General features: G+C 41.4%; 1 protein-coding gene across 1 annotated transcript in view; it reads left to right on the top strand.

Annotated features, from left to right (window-relative positions):
* The window catches only part of DEPTOR (DEP domain containing MTOR interacting protein), a gene marked incomplete at both ends in the record, with an annotated part of 69,460 nt that extends 49,295 nt beyond the window's left edge, over nt 1-20,165 (top strand). Inside the window, 3 exons of the mRNA XM_079533387.1 lie at nt 2,448-2,518; nt 3,148-3,252; nt 20,037-20,165. Coding sequence (XP_079389513.1) covers nt 2,448-2,518; nt 3,148-3,252; nt 20,037-20,165 — 305 coding nt within the window. The remainder of the gene's footprint in view (nt 1-2,447; nt 2,519-3,147; nt 3,253-20,036) is intronic.
* Between the last annotated feature and the right edge of the window lie 712 nt (nt 20,166-20,877).

The following is a 20,877-nucleotide window of genomic DNA, read 5'->3' as shown; positions in this document are numbered from 1 at the left end:
TACCCCACAAAGGAAGGTTAAATGCACCCATTCTTCCACAGCTTGGTTAAAATTGTTTCTCATTGTACATCTGTGAAGGGGAAAACAGACTGCAATAGATATTGTTTCAACCCCCCTGTTTCCCTCAGAAGGAGCTCTGAGGTTCAAAGCCCATGCTGCCCTTTGTGCTCCCTGTTATTTTGGATTCAGTATGAACGTCCCCGTTCTGCTCTGAGTGGAGGCAAGCACACAACTGATGGGCAGGAGGTCATTTTGGGGCTTACTGTGTGTTTGGATGTGGGGGCATTTCTGTCATTGTGTGAGGCATTTGGAGGTTGGTCTGTCCTACAGGAAGTTGGAAGGCAGGGGTGTTGCATGGGCAGAAGCATGCAATGAAGGGCTGGTTGCTGCATCGCCGCTCAAGCAGTGTGGGGAGCGTTGTGCACAGGGAAAGGCTTCAGTAAATGCATATCTGTGTTGCCTTCAAAGGAGTGCTGCCATTTAAAGTCTCTGCTAACAGTAAACTGCTGCTGGGCATTCAGTGCCACCTTCCCACATGTTTGTCCCTCTATTCAAAGTGCCACAGCATTATGTCTTGGCAAAATACCTCTCAGGTATGTTACCAGAAAGGCTGTGACAGTGTTGGTAGTCTGAACCCTTTGGCCCCAGTACACCATTAATTACATCCTGGAAACATTTCTGGGACAGATAAAGCAGCATTCATGCGCTCTCCACAAACGTTTGTGATATCTGAAGCATGTCAGCTATTCCATTCACTTATGGCTTAATTATATGTGAAGTGTCAACCCATGCGTAGTGAGAACAAGTTTATTTTAATGCAACTGATTCTACAACACTGGAAGAAAAAGAAGCTGATGTTGCCCTTTCACACATTATTATTTTCTTTTTTTAAACACAATCTGCCTTAGGGTAATTCCTCTTGTAGCACAAGTACAGATCCACACATCACCTCACATAGGTTAGCATAAGGCTTGCAGATGTAAATGTTACGGAGGAATTCTTAATCCTCTGCTGGAGTATAAAATGACTTTTTCACCAACAGTTTCCTGCTACCCAGGATCAGGTCTTGTTGCTGAACTGCATGTTAATAAATAGAAGGCAAGGCGTCTTGTCAGATGAGTTCATTGCAGGGAGATCCTTTTATAAAAACAGGTCATAACTTGACCAGTCATATAGGAAAACAATTACCAAACAAGTCTTCTGAGGGTATAATGAAGGAAAGCACGCAGCATGTCCTGAGTGGATGGTTTATCTGATGCTGATCTGTTGAGTGAGGACGGTCATCCAGGCTTTTCAAGATGAATGGACATGCTTTGTAAATTGTAACTGGCTAAATGACCACTTGCCAAAATCCACAGGGAAGAAAAAAATGACATATTGGTTTGTACAGAGTAACTCTTCCTACTTCCATGAGCATCATTAGGAAACTCATGAATATCTCAGAATACAATCTGGGAGAAATTTTAACTTTGACCTGTGGCTTAAAAGGCAGGCATCATCAAAAAAATTAATTACTATAGGAAATCAATCCTAATTTGGAAGGTAAGATAGGCAAATGCAGTGAACTATTTAGGTATTTCCATTGCCTTCCATCTTGTAAAGCATGTACAGACAGATAAGAATGATATGCAGAATTGTATTGATTTGGTTTGACATAACTTTACAGTTAGTTTATTTAGGGGAAAATTACACTATTGCACCGTGAAGTAGTGCAGAATCACTTTCAGAAGGTACTGGTAAATCACAGCCAGCTATAGACTGAATGGGCTCTGTCTGGATAGGAGGGCACTGGATGTCTGTGCTTACAATTGCAGAAATCTCTTTGTTGGGTTAATTCCTGAACCAACCAGCAGTAGTGCTGCACAGCAAAGCCAACATTCCCCGTCTTCTGCCAGGGAAAATCCCCTCTCATTCCTAAACAAAACAAACCAGAAAAAAGGTTGGTGGAAAAAGTAGAGATTTGGAAGTGACAAGGACTTCTTGTTTTGGGAAGAGAAAGGCAGATTGCCAAGCTTTCTTGCATGCAGTATGACATGTCTGAATTTTCTTGTTACTGAATTCTGGGATTCCAAACTGACTCAGATGAAATGTGCAAAAGAGCCTATCAGAAAAGCTTCTTCATGCCGTGGAGGTTGGCCACTTGTTTCAACAGTGGGCACAGGAGCAGCCGCTTGTAATGCTTGTGGTCGTGTTCAGTGGATGCTGATTGCAGACAACAAAGTTTGTTGCCTGAACCCCCTGTTTTCCAAAGATCTCATAATTAGTGCTCAAAGTTATTCTGCAGACTTTTCCTTGGCTCTTCTGCTTATTTCAAGTAAGACTTCAAGAACTGAAGTGTGTATTGGATGTGGGACAGAAGGGCATTATGCTCCAACATTGTGTCTTATTTATTAGGAGAAGCTCCAGATGAATGTTTATATTGAATATTTGTTTATGTATCCCTACAGTATTAAAGAGACCGGTGACTGCTGATGAGCTTTTGATGCCTGGAGCTCCATACGTCAGGAAAACTTTTACAGTATGTCTCTGGTCTTTTTTCTGTGCATTGTATGCCTGAGGTAATCCAAACAGACATTTTCTGAAGGGATAATTAGTGGTTATTTGCACTTGCTAAGGTTTGTACTTTTAAGTCCTGAAATGTGTTATCAGTACTGCCACACATTTCAGGACTGATTCTGTACTTGTTTATCCTGTCTTTATGTCATTGTAGTACTGCTGACTTAAATGGGTTGTGAAATTACATAAAGACACTAATATTTGTATTACGCAAACTCGTCTAAACTTTGTGATCCTGGTACTACATCCACTGTAGGTTAACTACCCAAGATTAACTACCCAAACTGAAGTTTTTTTTTCAGACTGTGATGGGAAAGGAATTTTGATTCAGTATTAGAGAAAGTCTTTGCAAAAAGACAGTTTTGTACCTGGTCAGTCATTGGAAAGCACAGCATTTTGCGGCCTCCTGGTTCAACAAAGGAAAAGTTTGTTGAAAGCAAAAGGCATAGTGCCTTTCCCATATCTTGTATAAGAGACTGTACACAGTTTTTGATAAAGTATTATCATACAGTGTCCAATAAAAAGGAGTTGTCCTGAATTTAGATGTATCAGAGTGCTAGCAGTGCTCACCTCCTTCTTTTCTCTTTCAAGATCGTTGGCGATGCAGTTGGCTGGGGCTTTGTGGTGCGGGGCAGCAAGCCGTGCCACATCCAGGCTGTGGACCCCAGCGGGCCGGCAGCTGCAGCCGGCATGAAGGTGTGTGCTCAAAGAGGGATGCTTTACTGTGGTGTTTGGGCTTCTTGGTGAAGGTCTTGGGCTGCTTGTATTTGGACAGTAGGAGGTATTCTTGTTTCCTGGGCTGAGTGCCTTTCAGATTTAAGTGTTGATAATCATTTAATTCAGTTGCCTTTTGCCCTCTTCATACTTCATTTTTTCTGTCCTTGAGGTTCTTCATAGAATCACAGAATGGTTTGGTTTGGATGGGTCTCTAAGATCAGCTAGTTCCAACCCCACTGCAGTGGGCAGGGATAACTTCCAATGGAACAGGATTTTCCAAATGTCCCATCCAACCTGGCACTGAAAAACTCCAGAAGTGGAAAGTCTTCAAGTACTTCTCCCTGTGAAACTCAACTCTTCTTTCCAAGTAGCTTTCTTGATCTTCTTTTCTTTTTTTTTGTTTCTTCTTTGCTTTTTTTATTTTCACCTCTTTCCACCTCTGGACAGATTCTAGTCTCCCTGCCTTTTACTTATTTTCCTGTATACAAAGATGGAGCCAGAAATACAAGAAAGAAGAGGACAGACCTTTTATTGGGGTCTGTGGTGAGAAGACAAAGGGAATTTGTTTCAATCTAAAATAGATGAGATTTAGGTTGGATATAAGGGAAATGTCTTTTACAGTGAGGGTGGTGAAGCACTGGAACAGGTTGCCCAGAGATGAAATGGAAGCCCTGTCCCTGGAGGCATTCAAGGTCAGGCTGGACCAGGCTCTGAGCAACCTGATCTAGCTGTGGATGTCCCTGTTCATTGCAGGAGAGTTGGACTAGCTGACTTGTAAGTATCCCTTTCAAATCTATGGATTCTCTGATTCTATGAAAATAATTGCAACACCTACTCCAGTGTCCAGGCTGCAGTGAGCAGCTTACATGATGTTTTTGATGTTTTCTTATATCATAAAACTAAAAACTAAGGTTTCACATGTACTCCATGAGTAGCTCAGTCTCCCCTTAATTTTATCCTGCCTTCTAATCCATCTCACTCACTCATGTATTCCCACCCATTTGGCATATGCTTCCTGATCTGCCCATTGCACAATGCAGGACGCACCATAGCATCTCTGCAAGCAATGTACAATAGGGGTTTCTCCCCTTTGGGTGCTGATTTTTTATGAAACTTGCAAGAATGTTCTGTCTTTGAAGCTTTCACTTCTCTTGAATAAGGGCAGCGAAAACCTTTGGAGGCTGCAGAGCCTGTTGGTACAGGCAGCACCTGACACATTCTGCTGGCAAACAGCTTGATTTGTAAGGGAACTGGATTTTTCAATATGTTTTATAAAATACATAAATTAAACACGCATTTACAATTTTCATATGAAGGATACTGTTTTTGAAAAGTAATCTTGTCTAAAATATACAGGGCTTAAATTTAAAAATGGTAAATGTATTCATGTGTGTTCTAGTTTCTGAAATTGGGAATATTAGTAATTTGCATCATCTTCTAGGCTCAGAATTTAGAAGCCAGCACTAGATTAGGTCTGTTGTGAAACTTGACTCATAAAAATAACACTATGGTGCCTTAGGTATAGAGATTTTGCTTCTGAACTTTGCAGCTTAGAGCTACATTGAGCACTGAATATATTTACTGCACTTCGGAAGTGTTCAAGAAACATTTAGATGTTGTACTAAGGGATGTGGTTTAGCAGGAAAATATTAGTGATAGGTGAATGATTGGACTGGATCATCTTGGAGATCTTCTCTAACCTTGATGATTCTATGATTCTGTGTAGTGGGCTTTGGGTTTGTTTTTGCTTTTGATTTTGTGCTGACAGCCCTGTAACTATGTAGTAGTTGGACATTTGAGTTAAGCCAGATTTTGTTTGTGTATTGCACCTCTGGAATTGGTTTTATTTGACAAACCATAGAATCACAGAATCACTCAGTTTGGAAAAGACCTTAAAGATCATCGAGTCCAACCACAACTTAACCGTGCTAACCTAACTAACAGCCCTCCACTAAATCATGTCCCTAAGCACCACATCCAAACAGTTTTTAAACACATCCAAGGATGGTGACTCAACCACCTTCCTGGAGAGCCTATTCCAGTGCTTGACAACCTAGACTTACCCTGGCACAACTTGAGGCCATTTCCCCTCGTCCTGTCACCTGTCACCAGTGAGAAGAGACCAAGCCCGCTCTCACTGTAAGCACCTTTCAGATATTGGAAGAGAGCAATAAGGTCTCCCCTCAGCCTCCTTTTCCCCAGACTGAACAGCCTCAGTTCCTTCAGTCTCTCCTCATAGGGCGTATTCTCCAAGTCCTTCACAAGCATTGTTGCTCTTCTTTGAACCTGCTCCAGCCCACTCTTTGTGCAGTCCCTGATGGGATTTTAGCTGTTTACCTGATCCACTCACAACATAAGAATGTAGAAGACTGCCTGTCCTGGTGGGAGTAAATTGTATTTTAGACAGTAAAACTGGAGTATATCACCCCGATTTTGCATGAAGGGTAGATTTGATTATTTGCAAAGGTGCTATCTTTGTATAAAACACTTTGTGAGAACAGAATTGTGAGTGGAACATTCTGGCTATGTATTAGAAGGCACCAAAGTTGATGTTGCATTTTTTAAAATGCCTTTAGCCCCAGACAAGGATATGCCAGTTTCCTTTGAAAATAAGGTGTTTTTTTTTTTTTTAAAGTGTTTAAGTGTTGCAGTAGATATGTAAATTATATTTCAGTATCTGCTTTTTTTAAATATATGTCTCTTAATCCATCTGTTTATAGCACTCTTCAATATGGCAGATTTAAAGGAGTCATATGACCATGACAGTTCCTTGAACATAAAACTTCCTTTGGGTGGGAGCTGCAGCTGGGGCACTGTGAAGACAGGCTGTTGGGCATAGTAACTCCTGGTGGCCCGGAGTAGGAGGCTTTTGTCTGCCAGTCCTGCATGGCACCAAAGAAGCTCTAACACGGAAAGTTGGCTGTGATGAAAGGGCAAGAATTTGAAGAAGAGCCAAGTCTTGGCGTTGCAGTTTGTAGAAAAGTTTTTGGCAGTAGCAGCAGGGTTTTTCCTCCGAAGGAGATGAATCCAGTGTAATCATTTCTGGAAGCATCTTTGTTTGTAAAGCTTGTGATTTTTTACTTATCTCTCTTGGATAGCATTATATGCCTGTCTTTGCATTATGCTGGACAAATTGTTCCAAGAGGACTGCTGCCTGCCATCTCATTGTAGCATCTCACTTTGTGCACTTTAAAATTCACTGTAGGTTATATAAAGCAGTAACTGTTCCAGGATTAATCTACCTGAAGGACTCTGTGGTGTCCTGCTTTCAGTCTGGGCTTGGCTGGGATCCCGGCCTGTTCCAGAGCTCTGTGAATGGAAAGTATCAGCAGAAATTTCAATGAGATTGGGTTGGAACACTTGGCCACATGCAATGATCTTGTGTTCCCCATTGGGCAGGGTGGCCGGGATGCCTGGGTCTCCATAACCACTGAATCATCAAATCACAGAATATTCCAAGTTGGAAGGGACCCATAAGGGTCATCAAGTCCAATTCCTGGCTCCATACAGGACCACCCGAAAATAGAATCACAGAATATCCTGAGTTGGAAGGGAGCCATTATGCATACATGTGCTGGTGTGGAAGCAGTCAGCACCACGTTACAGCAACAGCCTCTTCAGGGTCACTGTTAGGGCAGTTTAACTCAGAAAAGTACAAGCACAGCCTACTGAAGAGGTGTGAGCAGATATTAGCTTCTTGATGTTAAGCCTTTACAGGCTTCTTCTGGGCCCATAAAGTGGACTGCCATTTACAGCTTGTGGTTACAAGTTTGAAGCAGTGCAAATAATTTAATAAATATGTTGTCAATTATCTTTATAAAAGTGTTTTTAGACCTGATCTGTTGAAGTGCAGTTGCCTGTGGCAGCGTTGGAGGAGCGTAACGGCTGTAAGCGCATTAGTGAGCAGAAGCTGGAGGCGATGCGGGGCTATGAAAAGAATCAGTGTTGCAATGCACACGTCCAAGTTATTTGTAGCTCTGTCTTACTGTCTGCTGTCGTCAGCAGACTGAGAAGGGAAGACAGGAACAGCAGGGGTTCCGAGGTTGCTTTAATGTTCCTGATTGGCTGGCTGCAAAATTCAGGTCTCTGCTAAATATTGCCAGTTGTTGTGAGGAGAACTCTTGTCCCCCTTTTCTCACTTTTATTCTTTAAGCTAATCTATGGTTTTAAGGTTCAAGTATTTTTGAAAAGCTATTTTTGAAAAGGCTTGACTTCAAACCGATGGCTGAAGTTGTACGTTACACGTTGTTATTTGGTGTGCCATCACTGCTGCAGAGTGTGAGCTGTGCAGCAGACCAAGTGTGGTGGGAGGCCTAGGAAAAAGACAGGTTTACTGTTAACTTTGCTGATGGTCTGTTTGTCCTTTTGGCTGGAGAAATCACTGACCCATTCTAACCTTTGCAGAATGCTGAAGAATATCTAACTGCTTAGATTGATTATAAACAAATAATGTTTATAGGTGTTACATGTAAGGTCTTTGTATCACATACATTACCAATGGCCACTAAATCCTTTTTACCCTACTCTAGTTCTTCCTTTCAGTTAATAGAAGGAGGTTTTGGGGTGTATGTATTAGTTGGTCACCAATAGTGCTTCTGCTTGGGGGGTTTCAGAACACGGCCAGGATCATTTCAGTCTGCTGCTGATCTTTAAAAGCTGGCAGAGTGAGGAGGTCATTCTCATAAATTTCAGTCTGGGCCATGGTCTTTTACATTCTCAAATGATTATTTCAAGGCCGAGTTTTCAAATGAATTCATGGGCAGGCTAAGAGCCAAATCTCAACTGCTATTGAGTAACCACTGCTTCGTGGAATGTAATTGCTGTCAGGGTCTGTTGGGGCCATCAAGTCCATTACTCAGATAGGCACTGTCTGATTAGCTTTTAGAATCCAGATACTGCCGTGGTCAAAAAATTCACAGGTTGCTCCGAAAGTAATGCCTTCCGTTTATTTCCATGGAAATGACAACAGATGCAAAAAGAACACTGTTTGGTGGAGTAAATTCTCAGCTACAAAACTCTATTTTTCAATATAGTCACCACCGTTGTGCATTTTCACCAACGATGCAGTCTGCATGCTGCACTCGTAGAAGTCTGCACCAGCGGAGGTAACTCACTGTTGCTGCCACCAGTGCTGAAACTCACCCCCACCTGCACCACTGCACCACTGTGCTCACGTCCACTGTTTGGTCTCCACGGATGTCCAGCAAACATTGATAAATGTCAGTGGGTGCTCTTTTTTTTCCACATGGAGGGATTCAGTGAAATCCCTTTGCTTCATATGCTCTTCCATGTCAGATGCCATTTTTTCAACTTGCCCTTGTGCTGCCATGTGACACAACAAAATGTAATGGAACACTGGGCTGAAGGTTCAGCCTCTATTGCCATACTGTCAACATCTGCCTCTGATGTCGTGGACCAATACAATGAAATAGGCATTACTTTCAGAGCAGCCCTCATATTACAGGCCTGCAACAAAAAGAACTAAAAGTTACACGTTATGAAGTGCCAGCTTAGAGATGAGTGAAAAGCATGTGGCATCAGAGGAACTGCCAATGTCTTCTATTCCTGCAACAACAAGAAATTTGAACTGTGGAATTCTCAGCATGTTGAATGAACTCTGGGCTGTCAGAGAAACGCAAAACCCGCTCCATGGCTCTTGCCAGCCTGACCTCAAACTGAAAAGGTGATGGCTCAGCTATTTGACAAGATAGCCAGTCCAAAAATTCTAAAAATTGTCACTGTTTATTCCCCCTGGGAAAAAAATAAAACCATCTCTGGCTGTGGCCAATCTCCAGTGTTTTTCAGAATAGTGGGAAAAGTGAGAGAGAATGGATATCACAAGTGAGAAAATTCTTCGTAACTCCTGAAAGCAGCCTGGTTGGAGCTTGAAGTTAAAGACTTCTGTAAGGAAGGTACAATGAACTTGCCTCCAATTTAAACCTCTCCATGAAACCTAGGAGAGGAAGAATACTTTGGTGTTTGTTGCCGTGGCTCTAACCCTTTAAGCACCAGGAAGATGCTTCACAGCTTCACAGCTAATTTAAGGTATCCAAAGGGTACTTCTACTATCTCATGTGACTGAGCTTTAAACGAGAAGATGAAGTAGATTCGGATAAATATTTATATTGTGCACTAACATATGGTATTGTTGAAGCAGATGCAATTCAGTCTAAGAATTCTTATCTTATCCCAACATGTTACTGGTTGTAGAAAAGCATAAATTACACAAGCTGCCATCTGTTTTCAATTACAGCATGAAAACACTGAGGCAGGTTGGTATTTTCCTTTAGTGGTTTTATCAGCTAGCTGCTGAATTTGATAATTACATTAGAGTGCATTCAGAATGTGTGTATTTAGTAATGTGAACACTCAAAAAAAGTTGCTGACAAACTGCTTTCATAACTTGTCCATAAATAGAGAAGAATCGGAGCTAAATGTGTGATGAATGCCACTACTGTAGTGCTTGAAAATAGACATGTAAGTAAGTTTCAAACATGTCTCCCTAAGTGATTGTCTTAATTTTTGATCGTATGTAGTTAAAAACTATAACAGAAAGGTCTGTTGTCTTCTGAGGAAATGTAGAAACTTTATTCAGGCACCTGGTAAGAACATAACGGTCAACATCTTGGATGCTTTTCTTTCACCACTCAGTCTTTAGCAAAAATCCACTCTAAAAAAAATCAAAGAAAATTCAGTAAGACAGCTGTGTTAGTAACACGATGATTCAACAGAAGTTGGAAGAGATCAAATATTTGTGAATTTGAAAATATTCATCTCTGCCATCAACATGAAAAATGGATTAGTGGCATGTTGTCCTTGACAACATCATGTGTAGCAGTCACCCTACTTTCCTGATCAATGCATGATTTGGTGCCTGGAATTTCTTATCCTGTGCCTTCCTCAGTTTAGTCTGTGTGCATCATGTGCTACAGCTAAAAGCTGGTGAGCTGAGCTGATGCATCTGTAATTGTCCCAAAGTTTCCTTCTCCAGGGATTGTATTTTGTTAGCCTAAATGAGTAGTTCCCAATTTTTTTACTGACCTCTTTCCAATAGGTTGGGTCTACCCTAAAGCCCTGGTAATCTAACTATACTGGGAGTATTGCCTTGCAGAATTACAATGGCAGTTCTCCTCCTGAGAAGCACATCTTAAGATTGCATTGTGTGTTCATGGAAACAACACGAGCCTCAGGAGATCTAACTGAGCCATCACGGGTTTTGGAATCTACTTGCATGAAGTGAATATCAGTAATTGTAGTTAAATGCTGGGCAGAACATTTCAGTAGCATCAAAATCTTTTTTAGAATAGAGTAGTGGGCAGCAGGCTGCATCTAACATATATCCTTTTGTCCAGGAGTGAATTCAGTCCTCTTGGCTAATTAGGGGCTTCTCTTAATGAAGGAAAATGTGATTTGGGGAGCTGCATTGTGTCACTGCCAGAACTTCATCTGCTTGCCAAAAGGAGACAAGATATGGCAAATCTTTGCTTTCATTGCAGAATACTCCAACAACAAAGTCCTTGTGGACTTGGTCATCCCTAGCATTAGCATGATGTCTTTAGGTTGACTGAAATCATGAAATGTTTTCTTAACAATCCTGCTTTTCCCTTGTCAGTGGGAATCCCAGTGCAGGACTTGATGAGCTGCTAAGCAGTCTGTCTTCTGCCTCTTTACTGCACCAGCTGCTTGGTGTGGTTTATTCCTTTTCTGTGGTGGAAAAAGTACTCCAGCATTGCTCTGACCTGATGTAAACTGCAAACTTCCCTGCACAAATGAAGAGAGAATTTTTTGGTGTGATTCTCAGTTCCCTTGATTTTCAGTCTTGCTTTTGAAGAACAGAACCCATGTTAGCCACTTTGGAGACACTGTTAATCTACTACAAGAATTAAGACAATGGGAATTACTATGTAAAAGGAGTTGGTTTAGCTTTTTTTCAGCAGAAATTTCACCTTTAACAGTGAACTTCCTTTTTCCCTCCTAACTTACAGGTTTAGTACTGGCTTACCCCAGATATGAATTTTGGCCTACAGACATCATGAAATAGTATTACATTTCCAATAACTGTGTTTTGTTTTTTTTCTTCTAAAGACTCTTTTTAAACAGAAAGGGAGTTTCACTAGGTAATAAAATAAGATTCTTTTCCCTTACAACAACCAAAACCTTATGCAAAACATGGAAAGTTTCATAATATCTCAGAGTTCTCTCTTCTACCTCAACACTGGTGGAGTTAACATTAACAGTGACTGTTCGTAGGCTGGTGAGCTAAACCTCTGTTGGACAACAAGTGACCTACTGTACTTGCATCTGCACATTGGCTTCTTTTCATCAACAGCAAATACAATTCAGAAAAAAAAAATTGTGCGTAGTTTCATAATTGGAGGTCAGTGTATTTTCTAAATGTAGGCACACTGATAAAAAGTAGGTTTAAGAATCCTTTTTTGGAGTAAGTGGAGTCTTAAGGCAGGATAAGCCAGATATCTGAACACCATGCATTTATGAAAGTGCTTTCTTGATTGTTTCTGAAGTCTTACAGCTGTAGCCATTCAGACAGAGAGAAAGCAGCCTTGGTTTAGGCTGCATGGTGAAACAGTGCTGTGCTTGTGTTTTGATACAGCTTTCAAATTCCAGCAGGGTCTATAGCTCATTTAATGGTGAGATTTAGTGCCAGCCAGAACAGCTGTGATCTTACCCTTACTGGAGCCTTCTTAGGATCTTGCAGGTCACTCCTAGGTAAGCCAGGGCTCTCTGAGGAGTGGACTTATCTCAAAAACTTACCCTACTTCTGGGTTTCTGCAGAATGCCTAAATTCTGAAAGAAGGGCTTTTGTAAAGTCTATAAAAAGACATAAAATAAGAGCCCAGTACAACAAAACATTGGCTTTTTAAACTCCTTTTTTTTTCATAATAAAGAGCAGTTTATTGGGTTTGGTGGCAAAACCCATTCCCATTGGAGCCTTGAAGAGGTCCTCAGATGATGCTGCACCAACTGTGCCACTGCAGTGTTTGTGCCTGGCTGCTTTGGGGTGTGCAGCCGTCTTCCTCACCCTTCTCACTGTGCTTTTTTGTTCCTCTTCATGACACAAGCTGGCTTCCTTTATTACTGTAAGCAAATGATTAGGGAAACATGTTGCGTTAAAGCCGGGGCTCTGTTTAGCTAGTTGAACACATGGAGGAACAATTGCACTGTTGTCCATGAAAACAGAGAGCAGCTGTTTGCCTCAAATGGCGCCAATCACTCGTGTTCGTTGCAGTCCCACTAAAGGAGGGTGCTACAAATACTCAACAGATCTGCCTGCCCTTCCATTCCTTCAAGTGGCTGAGACTGGGTCTATTTTAAATGAATATGGGCCCTAAACTAGCTACACTCAGTCTAACATTTGGTCCAACTACATTTGACTTTGGAAGTAAACTGATAAAGTTTTTAACTCATCAGATATTTTTTTCTTCTAGATCTGTAGCTCATCTATGCTATACCTCTAGTATAAGTGTAGATATCAGGGTCATGTAGATATAAAGAGTCAAGTAAAGCATAAAAAGAAACTATTTCTAAGCTAAGACATCCTATGCTTTTGCCAGTGATGCAGTCTTTCACCAGGCCTGCCTTCAGCTGTTTGAGTTATTTAACATTTTCATGGCTGGTCTGGTAAAAATGCTCATGAAGTTAAGGGTGCAGTCACTGGTTTGCTTTGCTGCTGCAGCTCAGTCCAGCTCTGTTTCACCCATGGGGAGGACATACTTGGACTCAGGCTGGGTTGGCCATTTGCCACCACTGTCCAATTAGGGCCACTGATTAGACTCTGATGATCTGCACTTAAATTAGTTTTTATATCAATGTTGTTTAATTTCTGATTTTTTATATGAGTTGGGAATACTATAAAAAATCAGGTCCTTTTTTCTGTTTCCAAAAAAGCGTTATGCTTTCTGTAAACATCCCACTAGAGAAATTCATCTGTAGGTAGCCTGTAGTGAAGCTTTGCTCAAGCAAACCATCAATACCAAACAGCAGCCACAGATGGAGGTGCAGAGCCAGAGTTACATGATTATGTTTGCAGTGCTGTAATGTGGTTGGTTTTCTCTACCGTGTGCCATCCCATGCTCTCCTGGTAACCAGTTTCTTTCGCAGTGCTGGGACAGAAGGCCAACTTAACACTGGTGTAAGGACTGGAGAAGAAATGTGTCTCTCTGGAGAGAAAATCCCATGTTTATGCAAGACCTGGCCACTTGCCTACTCCCACACAACCCACTCTACAGCCAATTACACATTTGCTAGAGATATTTGCAGAGCAGAGCACACAGCTGCAATTTGTTCTGTTTCATGCCATAACCTCAGCCATGTTGAAGAGGACATTGCGCTCTTTTTTAACCTTCCGGTGCCATGCAGTCATATCTGAAATGTTAGCATCCAGTTTTGATTCACTAATTCTAGCAAGAATGTATGAATTCCTAAGAGGAAAAAAAAAAAAAAAAAAAAAAAGACAAAAATCTAAATGCAAATGTAGGACATATGATTTCCATCTCTTTTCCTAATTCCTGTGTCACAGTGGAAAGGTTAATGTGTGCAATACGTCAGTGCCATCTGCGTTTGGTTATTGAGGAGGTGAGTCGTGTGTTTTAGCTCTTCCATGGCAGCAAACTCAGCATCTCCACAGGCTGGGCTATTTGCTGCACACAGCTATTCCTGTGCTTAATGATGCAGGATGAGCACCTGTACCAGCTCCTATGCAGGCTGTGTCTGTAGGGCTGTAAGAGAAGCCCATCCCCACGTGTGCCACCATTGCTCTGTGGCCTCAGACTTCCCTGGAGTTAACCCTCCTGCCTTAGCGTGCATCCGCCGCTGGTTTGATTGGTTCTCTAATCCTTAAATAAAGGAAATCACTTTCTCTGGTGATTTTACCACATGTTTTGTGTACCAATCCCTGGCTGTGTATTGGGAGGTGATAATACAGTAATTACCTCGGGGGGTTATTCAAGAAATCCACTGACTCATAGCAAGCCTGCATGTTTTCTGCTTGTAAATAACTGGTTTTCAATGGTGAATACAGTTAGTGAAAACGGTGTCACATTTTGTTCCCCATGACAAAATAATAGCTTTAGATAGCCTTCACTTTCCCTCGTTTTGCAACTCTTTGTATTTCATATCTAAATCTGATTTAAAACACACATCTTGTTTTCCATCTGCTTGCTCAGGAGCATGAACAGCAGGAAGACATGGGAGCTCCCAGCATCCCTGGTGGAGCTGGGGCAATGCAAGGGAGGGAAAATCACATTTCAGGCATAGCTCTGCCTTCGAAGTGTTGGAAACCTGGTTGTCCCCTTCTGCCTTGCTGAAAGCTGAAATGCTAAATTCCAGCTGTTGTATGCTCATAGCAGTGAAGTGCTTCTGCTGAAATCTGTCGGCAAAACAACAAAAGCCAAAGAAGATCTGTTGACTTTTTAAACAAGTGAAGTAAAGAATATATTTTCTTTTTTACTTAGCTTTTTCCTTCTCTGGTTCAGCAGCTTAGCAACATTTGCAGGCAATAGCCTTTGGTGTACAACAGGAATCAGCCAGGAGGGCTTCTATCTTAGAACTGGGCTTCGAGTGTTTAAAAGTGACTGAGAAGCATCAAGAGCTTGATCTGATGGGCATCCTGCCTAAGACACCCCTATGCTCCTGACCATTGCAAAACGTTGCTCCTTCAGCCACAGTTTATTTAAATGCCGGAAACGAACATCACGTCCATTGATGACATGAACTGATGTTTAACAGAGACAAGTACTGAGCTGGGCTCGCCTACATTGCACATAGTTAACGCATGGCTTTCCCAGTAACACATGGAGAATTATTCTTCTGGAAGATCACAGCAAGTTGCAGAATACCATCATGAAACAATCATAAGCTTGAACTACACAAACTGGCCAGCTGATCCCAGTCTCTGTAGGATTGGTAGGACAAGAAAAAATAAAGCATTTATTTATAGTTATTGAGTATAGCTCTCTAACAGAAATTTAAGCTGGCTATTTCTTTAAAGGATTTGATTTTAACTTTCTTCAGCAAGAAGAAAAGCACACCCACCTCCGTTGGACTGATTTTTTTCATTCTGAAATAGTTACATTGTAAATTCTGCTATCAATTTTATTCCGTAAAATTGTGAAAATACACTTTTCTTCAGACAGCTCTGAAATAAGTTATATTTAGAAGCTTTTATTTTAGTTCTTAGGAAAATTGCTTAAGAATTTTCCAGTCTTGAAACTAACTCCTACATTTGCCCGAATTCATCATTTGTATTTGATGCTAGTAAAGTTTTAAAAACAACCCCAAATCCAACACGTTTTTCCATGTGTTTTGGGAATGGTTCATCTCAAAGCTATCTGTGTGACACTGATGTCACCTGAGATCATAAGAAGAAATAACAAGCAAGCATGTCCTAAGCTATCTGACACAGAAATCAGCATGCTTACAGATTACGAGCGGAATGTTAAATCTGATAGAATGTACAGTTAATGTGACTGTAACCACAGTCTCATCTGACTGATTTGAGTATGCTAACACTCTGACAGTGGAGTCTGTGTGGGTGCTACTTGCTTTGCCATTAGTGATTTGCAGATGCACTCACTGGATCTGTACAATTAAATCCATTTTTTAGATCTATCCAAAAGAGCTTTACAGTCTTCAACCAAATTTCAAGTTCTTCATGATCTTAGGAACATGGTGTAGTGGGCAGTATTGGTAGGATGTGGACATTTGGACTAGATGAACTTAGAGGTCTTTTCCATCCTTTATGATTCTATGATCTTTCCTACTGCCCTCTAGTTGTATCTAAAATAATAAAGGACTGTGGTAAGGATTTTTCTTTAAGTCCAGAAATCAAAGCCTAGCTTTGACAAGGACAGATGACCAAATTCTATACCGCAAACAGCCCCTGAATATCTGGGGATCTAGGTGACTGCTATCTTAAGATAACATTCAGTAGCATTTATAAATATTAAGGTCATCATGGGCTGATGGTAAGAATTGCTGACAGCTATACAATGTATTTATTGAATGATGTTTTTATTAACTATTTTGTCTCAGCTTGTGCATGCCCATGGGTCCAATGTGTCAGCTCCCATTCTCCAAGCTGCGCTCTCAGGTCTCTGACATCCCCCTGCAGCATCTCATGGTTCTTCTTACCTCAGCTTGGCACAACCAAGCATGGGCTGACAGCCAAAGCTTACCACAGAGGGAAGCTCTCAGTGGATTGTGCAGCTCTCAGTACAGCAGGATTCTCACTCCATACTACTATGCTTAAAAATTATGGTAACAGTAATTATAATTCCTCTTTTCACTGTCTCTAGTTTGTTGCTGAATGACATGTCATATCTTTGCTGGCTTCTTTAAGCAGAAAGTTTCTAGATCCTTTCTGGTCAAATTTAAGTCCAAAGCTGAAGTTTTTCTTTTCCTGGGAACATCTAGATTTGGTTCAATCTTCTGTATGAGCCAGTGAACACACACAAAAAGACAGAGGCATAGGTACCTTTCCTCCTGTCCATACTGATGGGGGCTGTTGTATGTCAGGGTGGGAAACAGAAATAGGTAACAATAAATACTTATTAATGTAAAATTTAATTTAGAAAAATTAAGTCTTTTCATTTCAATTTTACCTAATTTAACTACTATTGCTTATCTGTTTTTTGTATTATTACATCCTGACCAACAAAATGGTTGGAATTTACTCCAGGCTTTGTCATTTCTTGAAGTCTGAGGGATAAAAATGGATGCTTATCTCCTGTCAGGCTCCTTGGAGAGCTATGAGGAAATGAGCAATAAAAGGCTCTTTGAGACTCTTTTAACTTCAGTTTATCATCTATTATTGTTACTGATGTGTGGAAACCAACAGAGAAATTGTACGTTTGTATTTACAAAGCCCTTAGCAGCTGTAGTTATGAGCTGAGCACTTAAAGCTTTTTGAAATGTGTTTTTAAAAATGCAGCATTAAATTATTGAGATTTCTTAAACTGGCTGGCTGCCTTATGAAAATTCCTGGGATAGTATTGGGTTGTCATAGTCAGCTGGACAGGGTATCACTGCTTTTGTATCCCCATCAAGAGAGCAGCACACTGTGCTGGCTTGCTTGGGGCAGGGCTTGTGGTAGCTGATGTGCATGAAGCTGTGCTGGATTCCATTTCCCATCCTGGCTGCTGCACTAGATGGACAGCTGAGATGGGAGAACACAGTGGGCTGAGTTGAGGACACTGCTACCTTCCCTCATCCTTAAAGGGTTCAGGATTATGAAAACTTCTGTCCTTGTCCTGGCTGTAGGACCTAGCAAATGGATCCACATCCATGAGTGAACTGGAATGTGCAGTCAGCCCTTGAGAGAACAGGTGAAATGATGGCCATGGAGAGAGCTTTCTGTCCCGAGGGTGACTGGCTCTTTATCTCGTGTAATTTTAGGACAGATGTGCTGTCTTCTACACCTTTTGCCTCCTTTCTACATTTCTCATCTGGCTTGTGTGGACTTCTTTGCATCTAAACCTATCTGTTAAAAATAGTGAAACTACAAGTACAATGTCACTTGGATCCAATGCAAAGGATGGTATGAAGAACACTGTTCTCAGCCCCTGCAGCCCACTGCCATACTACTGTTAAGAGCATCCATTAAAACAAGCACACTGGGAAAGAAGGCATGTCAACTCTTGTCTTTTGCAACTCTTTGGCATTCGGATTGCCATTCTCTGCAGCAGTGCCCATCCGTGTTTATGCAGTTGCAGCCCTGGTGTGAGACTTGGGCTGGTCTGAAAGGTCTGCTCCACAGCCAGGAACCTTCCTTAGGGCCCCTGAGTGCCCCTCAGAGGATCCAGAATGCAGCTTTATCCATCACACGCCTACGTGCCTGTCCCTGGCCAAACACGAGTCCCATGCATTAGGATTCCAGTAACTCGAGAAGTCTGAGAATAGGCAGCAGCAAAACAAACATCAGCCACTCAACTTCCAAAACCTGCATTAAGCCAGAAGAGACAATGTTATTTCTGCAGGTCTGTTTTAAATCAAACAAAATATTGTTTTGGAGCCAGAGCTATAATTCAATAAAACTTGATACAATCTTGGAAGGCCATACCAAAGCATTAGGAAATACAGCTGGAAGCTGAGACACCTACACATATTGCAAGAATTTGCATTTTAAACTAAATAGATGCATCTCAAATGCTAATTGAGGCACCCTGAAGTGGGTGATGAGTTGCCTCTTCAGTCAAAAACCTCAAAATTCAGAAAACTTCATCTGCATGCAAAATCTGAAGTGTTTTCCCAGTGCTGTTTGCAGCTGAGATGGCATGGGAGTGCATAGGAAAGATACAGCCATATTGCCATGGAAGCATTCAGGTGGTAGAACTGACTGCCCTACTGTGGTGCGTGTTGAGGCTACCAGGAAGGTGGACCTCACATCTTCAGATCTGCTGAGCAGTTCTGTATTTGACGGGCTGAGGTGCAAAATGGAGGTTTGCCATCCCTTTGGGGGCTGCTGCTGCTGTCCCTGTACAGAGGCTTAAAGGAGCGGAGAGCAAAAGCATCAGTAGCACTTCGGATGAAACATTATATTTTTGGATCGGCCTTGCTTCCTCTATAATTTTCCCTAAGTGCAACTCTGATAACTGTATTCTGTACATTTTGCAGAAATACAAGTTGAGTTTCACCACATTAAATCCTTTTTACTTGAGGAGGAAGGTAGCTGATGTTGCACAAAAGTTAAATGAGATGATGTGAGAAAGTCTGGCTTCAGGCTAGCATCTAAGGTGGCAGAGATGTTTTCCACCTTTCCTTCACTCATTTCTGTGTTGCATTTCTGCCTAAATATAAAAAGTTAAAATATAAAATATAAGAATTCCTCTAGTGACATGCTGTTCATGACTTCTTTTATACAGGCTTGACATCACTTCTGAGTAAGATAATCTTTTAAGGAATGTATTGTTTTCATTGTGAAACGTCAGAATGGTATTATTATTTCCTTTAGATTCTTTATTTTTATCATTAAAAACACAGATCTAGACTTCACACACTTTTGACCTTTTAAATAAACACTGTAATATTATGATTAGAGCCAGAAAAAGCTTAATGTTTTTGAGGAATATGTTTGGATATCTTTCTTTTCCTTGATGCCTTTTTTACAATATTGGTGTCTGGGGAGGAATATCTCCTCAAATTGACAGTAGCATTTTAATCCATCTTAGTACTGACTTAATTTTCCATGGTATTATGTCCTGGAATTTGGTTCCTTTGGGTTCAGCATGCACTGCTGGAGGATCTGGCACAGTCTGGTGACCCAGGCTTTGCCTTGGGCCTGGAATCACGATGTGCATTTCATGGTGATTATCATGAGCTGTCCAAATCATTTCAAACTGGAGATCTAGAGATAGCAGCCTGTTTGCAATGGCCAGAGCTGTCCTGTCTGTAGAGGATACAGTGGAGTGGATGGTCGGGCCTGATAGAGCAGAGTGATTATGTTGTTTGCAGAGCACAACTTAAACTGCGGTGTTATAGGAAAAAAATGAATGATGTAGGATTTCAAAAGCCACAGGATTCAAAGCTGCAGTAATATATATATTTAAAAAAAAAAAAAAAAAAGGGAAAACTAATTCATCAAATTAACCCTAGGGGATGCATTTTTCTTAAGGCTACTGAATAAGACAGCACAACGAGTTGTGGAGATTTTGCATGCCCAGCAGAGAGTAAGGCTGATGTGTAAGTGGGTAAGTAACCAGACACAAAAAGTACAACGTGCAACTTTTGCTGCTTGTCTCTCTCTGCAGGTTTGCCAATTTGTTGTCTCTGTCAATGGTCTCAATGTTCTCCATGTGGACTACAGGACAGTGAGCAACCTCATCCTGACAGGCCCGCGAACGATTGTCATGGAAGTGATGGAAGAAATAGAATCCTGAAAAGAAGGGATCCCTTACTGGACGTTTTTGTGGGAAAACAGCCAATCACAAGGCAGCGTGACACACAGAGGCACCACTTTCTGTGTCCAAGTAGATTATTTTGCTTTTGGGGAAGGGGGTTCTCTTTCATTTAACAGTAATAGCACTGGTTATTATGCTAAGTGAGCAATAGATACCAGCATATTTTCACTAAGGACTTCTCTTTGCTTGTCGAAGACAAAGGAAAAGCCCTTGGGTTGTCTCTCCAGCCAAGTCTGCATCCGTCAGAATGGTTTCCCACCTAAGAGGCCGTGCAGATTTCCTCACGGTCCACCACTGGATCAAACACTTCAGGAGATGAAAGAGCCACATACATTGTGAGCCAGGATGTCACAGATGCTGTGTGGGACATATTGACGTGGGTAAACATCCTTTGGTTGTGGAGAGCTGGGTGACTGCTGGCTTTATTGCCACCGAACACAAAGGAGCTGTGAATGCATCTCTGTGAAACAAATGTATTCGTGTTCTGTAGAGGATACTGTGGGGTGGATGTTCAGGCCTGATAGAGCAGAGTGATTATTCTAAAACAGAAACACAACGCCAAGCAAGTGTGAGAGCATGTGCTACTTTTACAAAGTAAAGCAATCTGGCCTTTGAAAATCAGGCAATTTGTGTAGATGCTGAAGCACAGATGTAGGTACTCAACTACATAATGTTGGTTTTTGTTTGTTTG

This window comes from Tetrao urogallus (genome assembly GCF_951394365.1).
Source record: "Tetrao urogallus genome assembly, chromosome: 3".
NCBI lineage: Eukaryota > Metazoa > Chordata > Aves > Galliformes > Phasianidae > Tetrao > Tetrao urogallus.
This window is presented reverse-complemented; position numbering and strand designations above follow the sequence as displayed.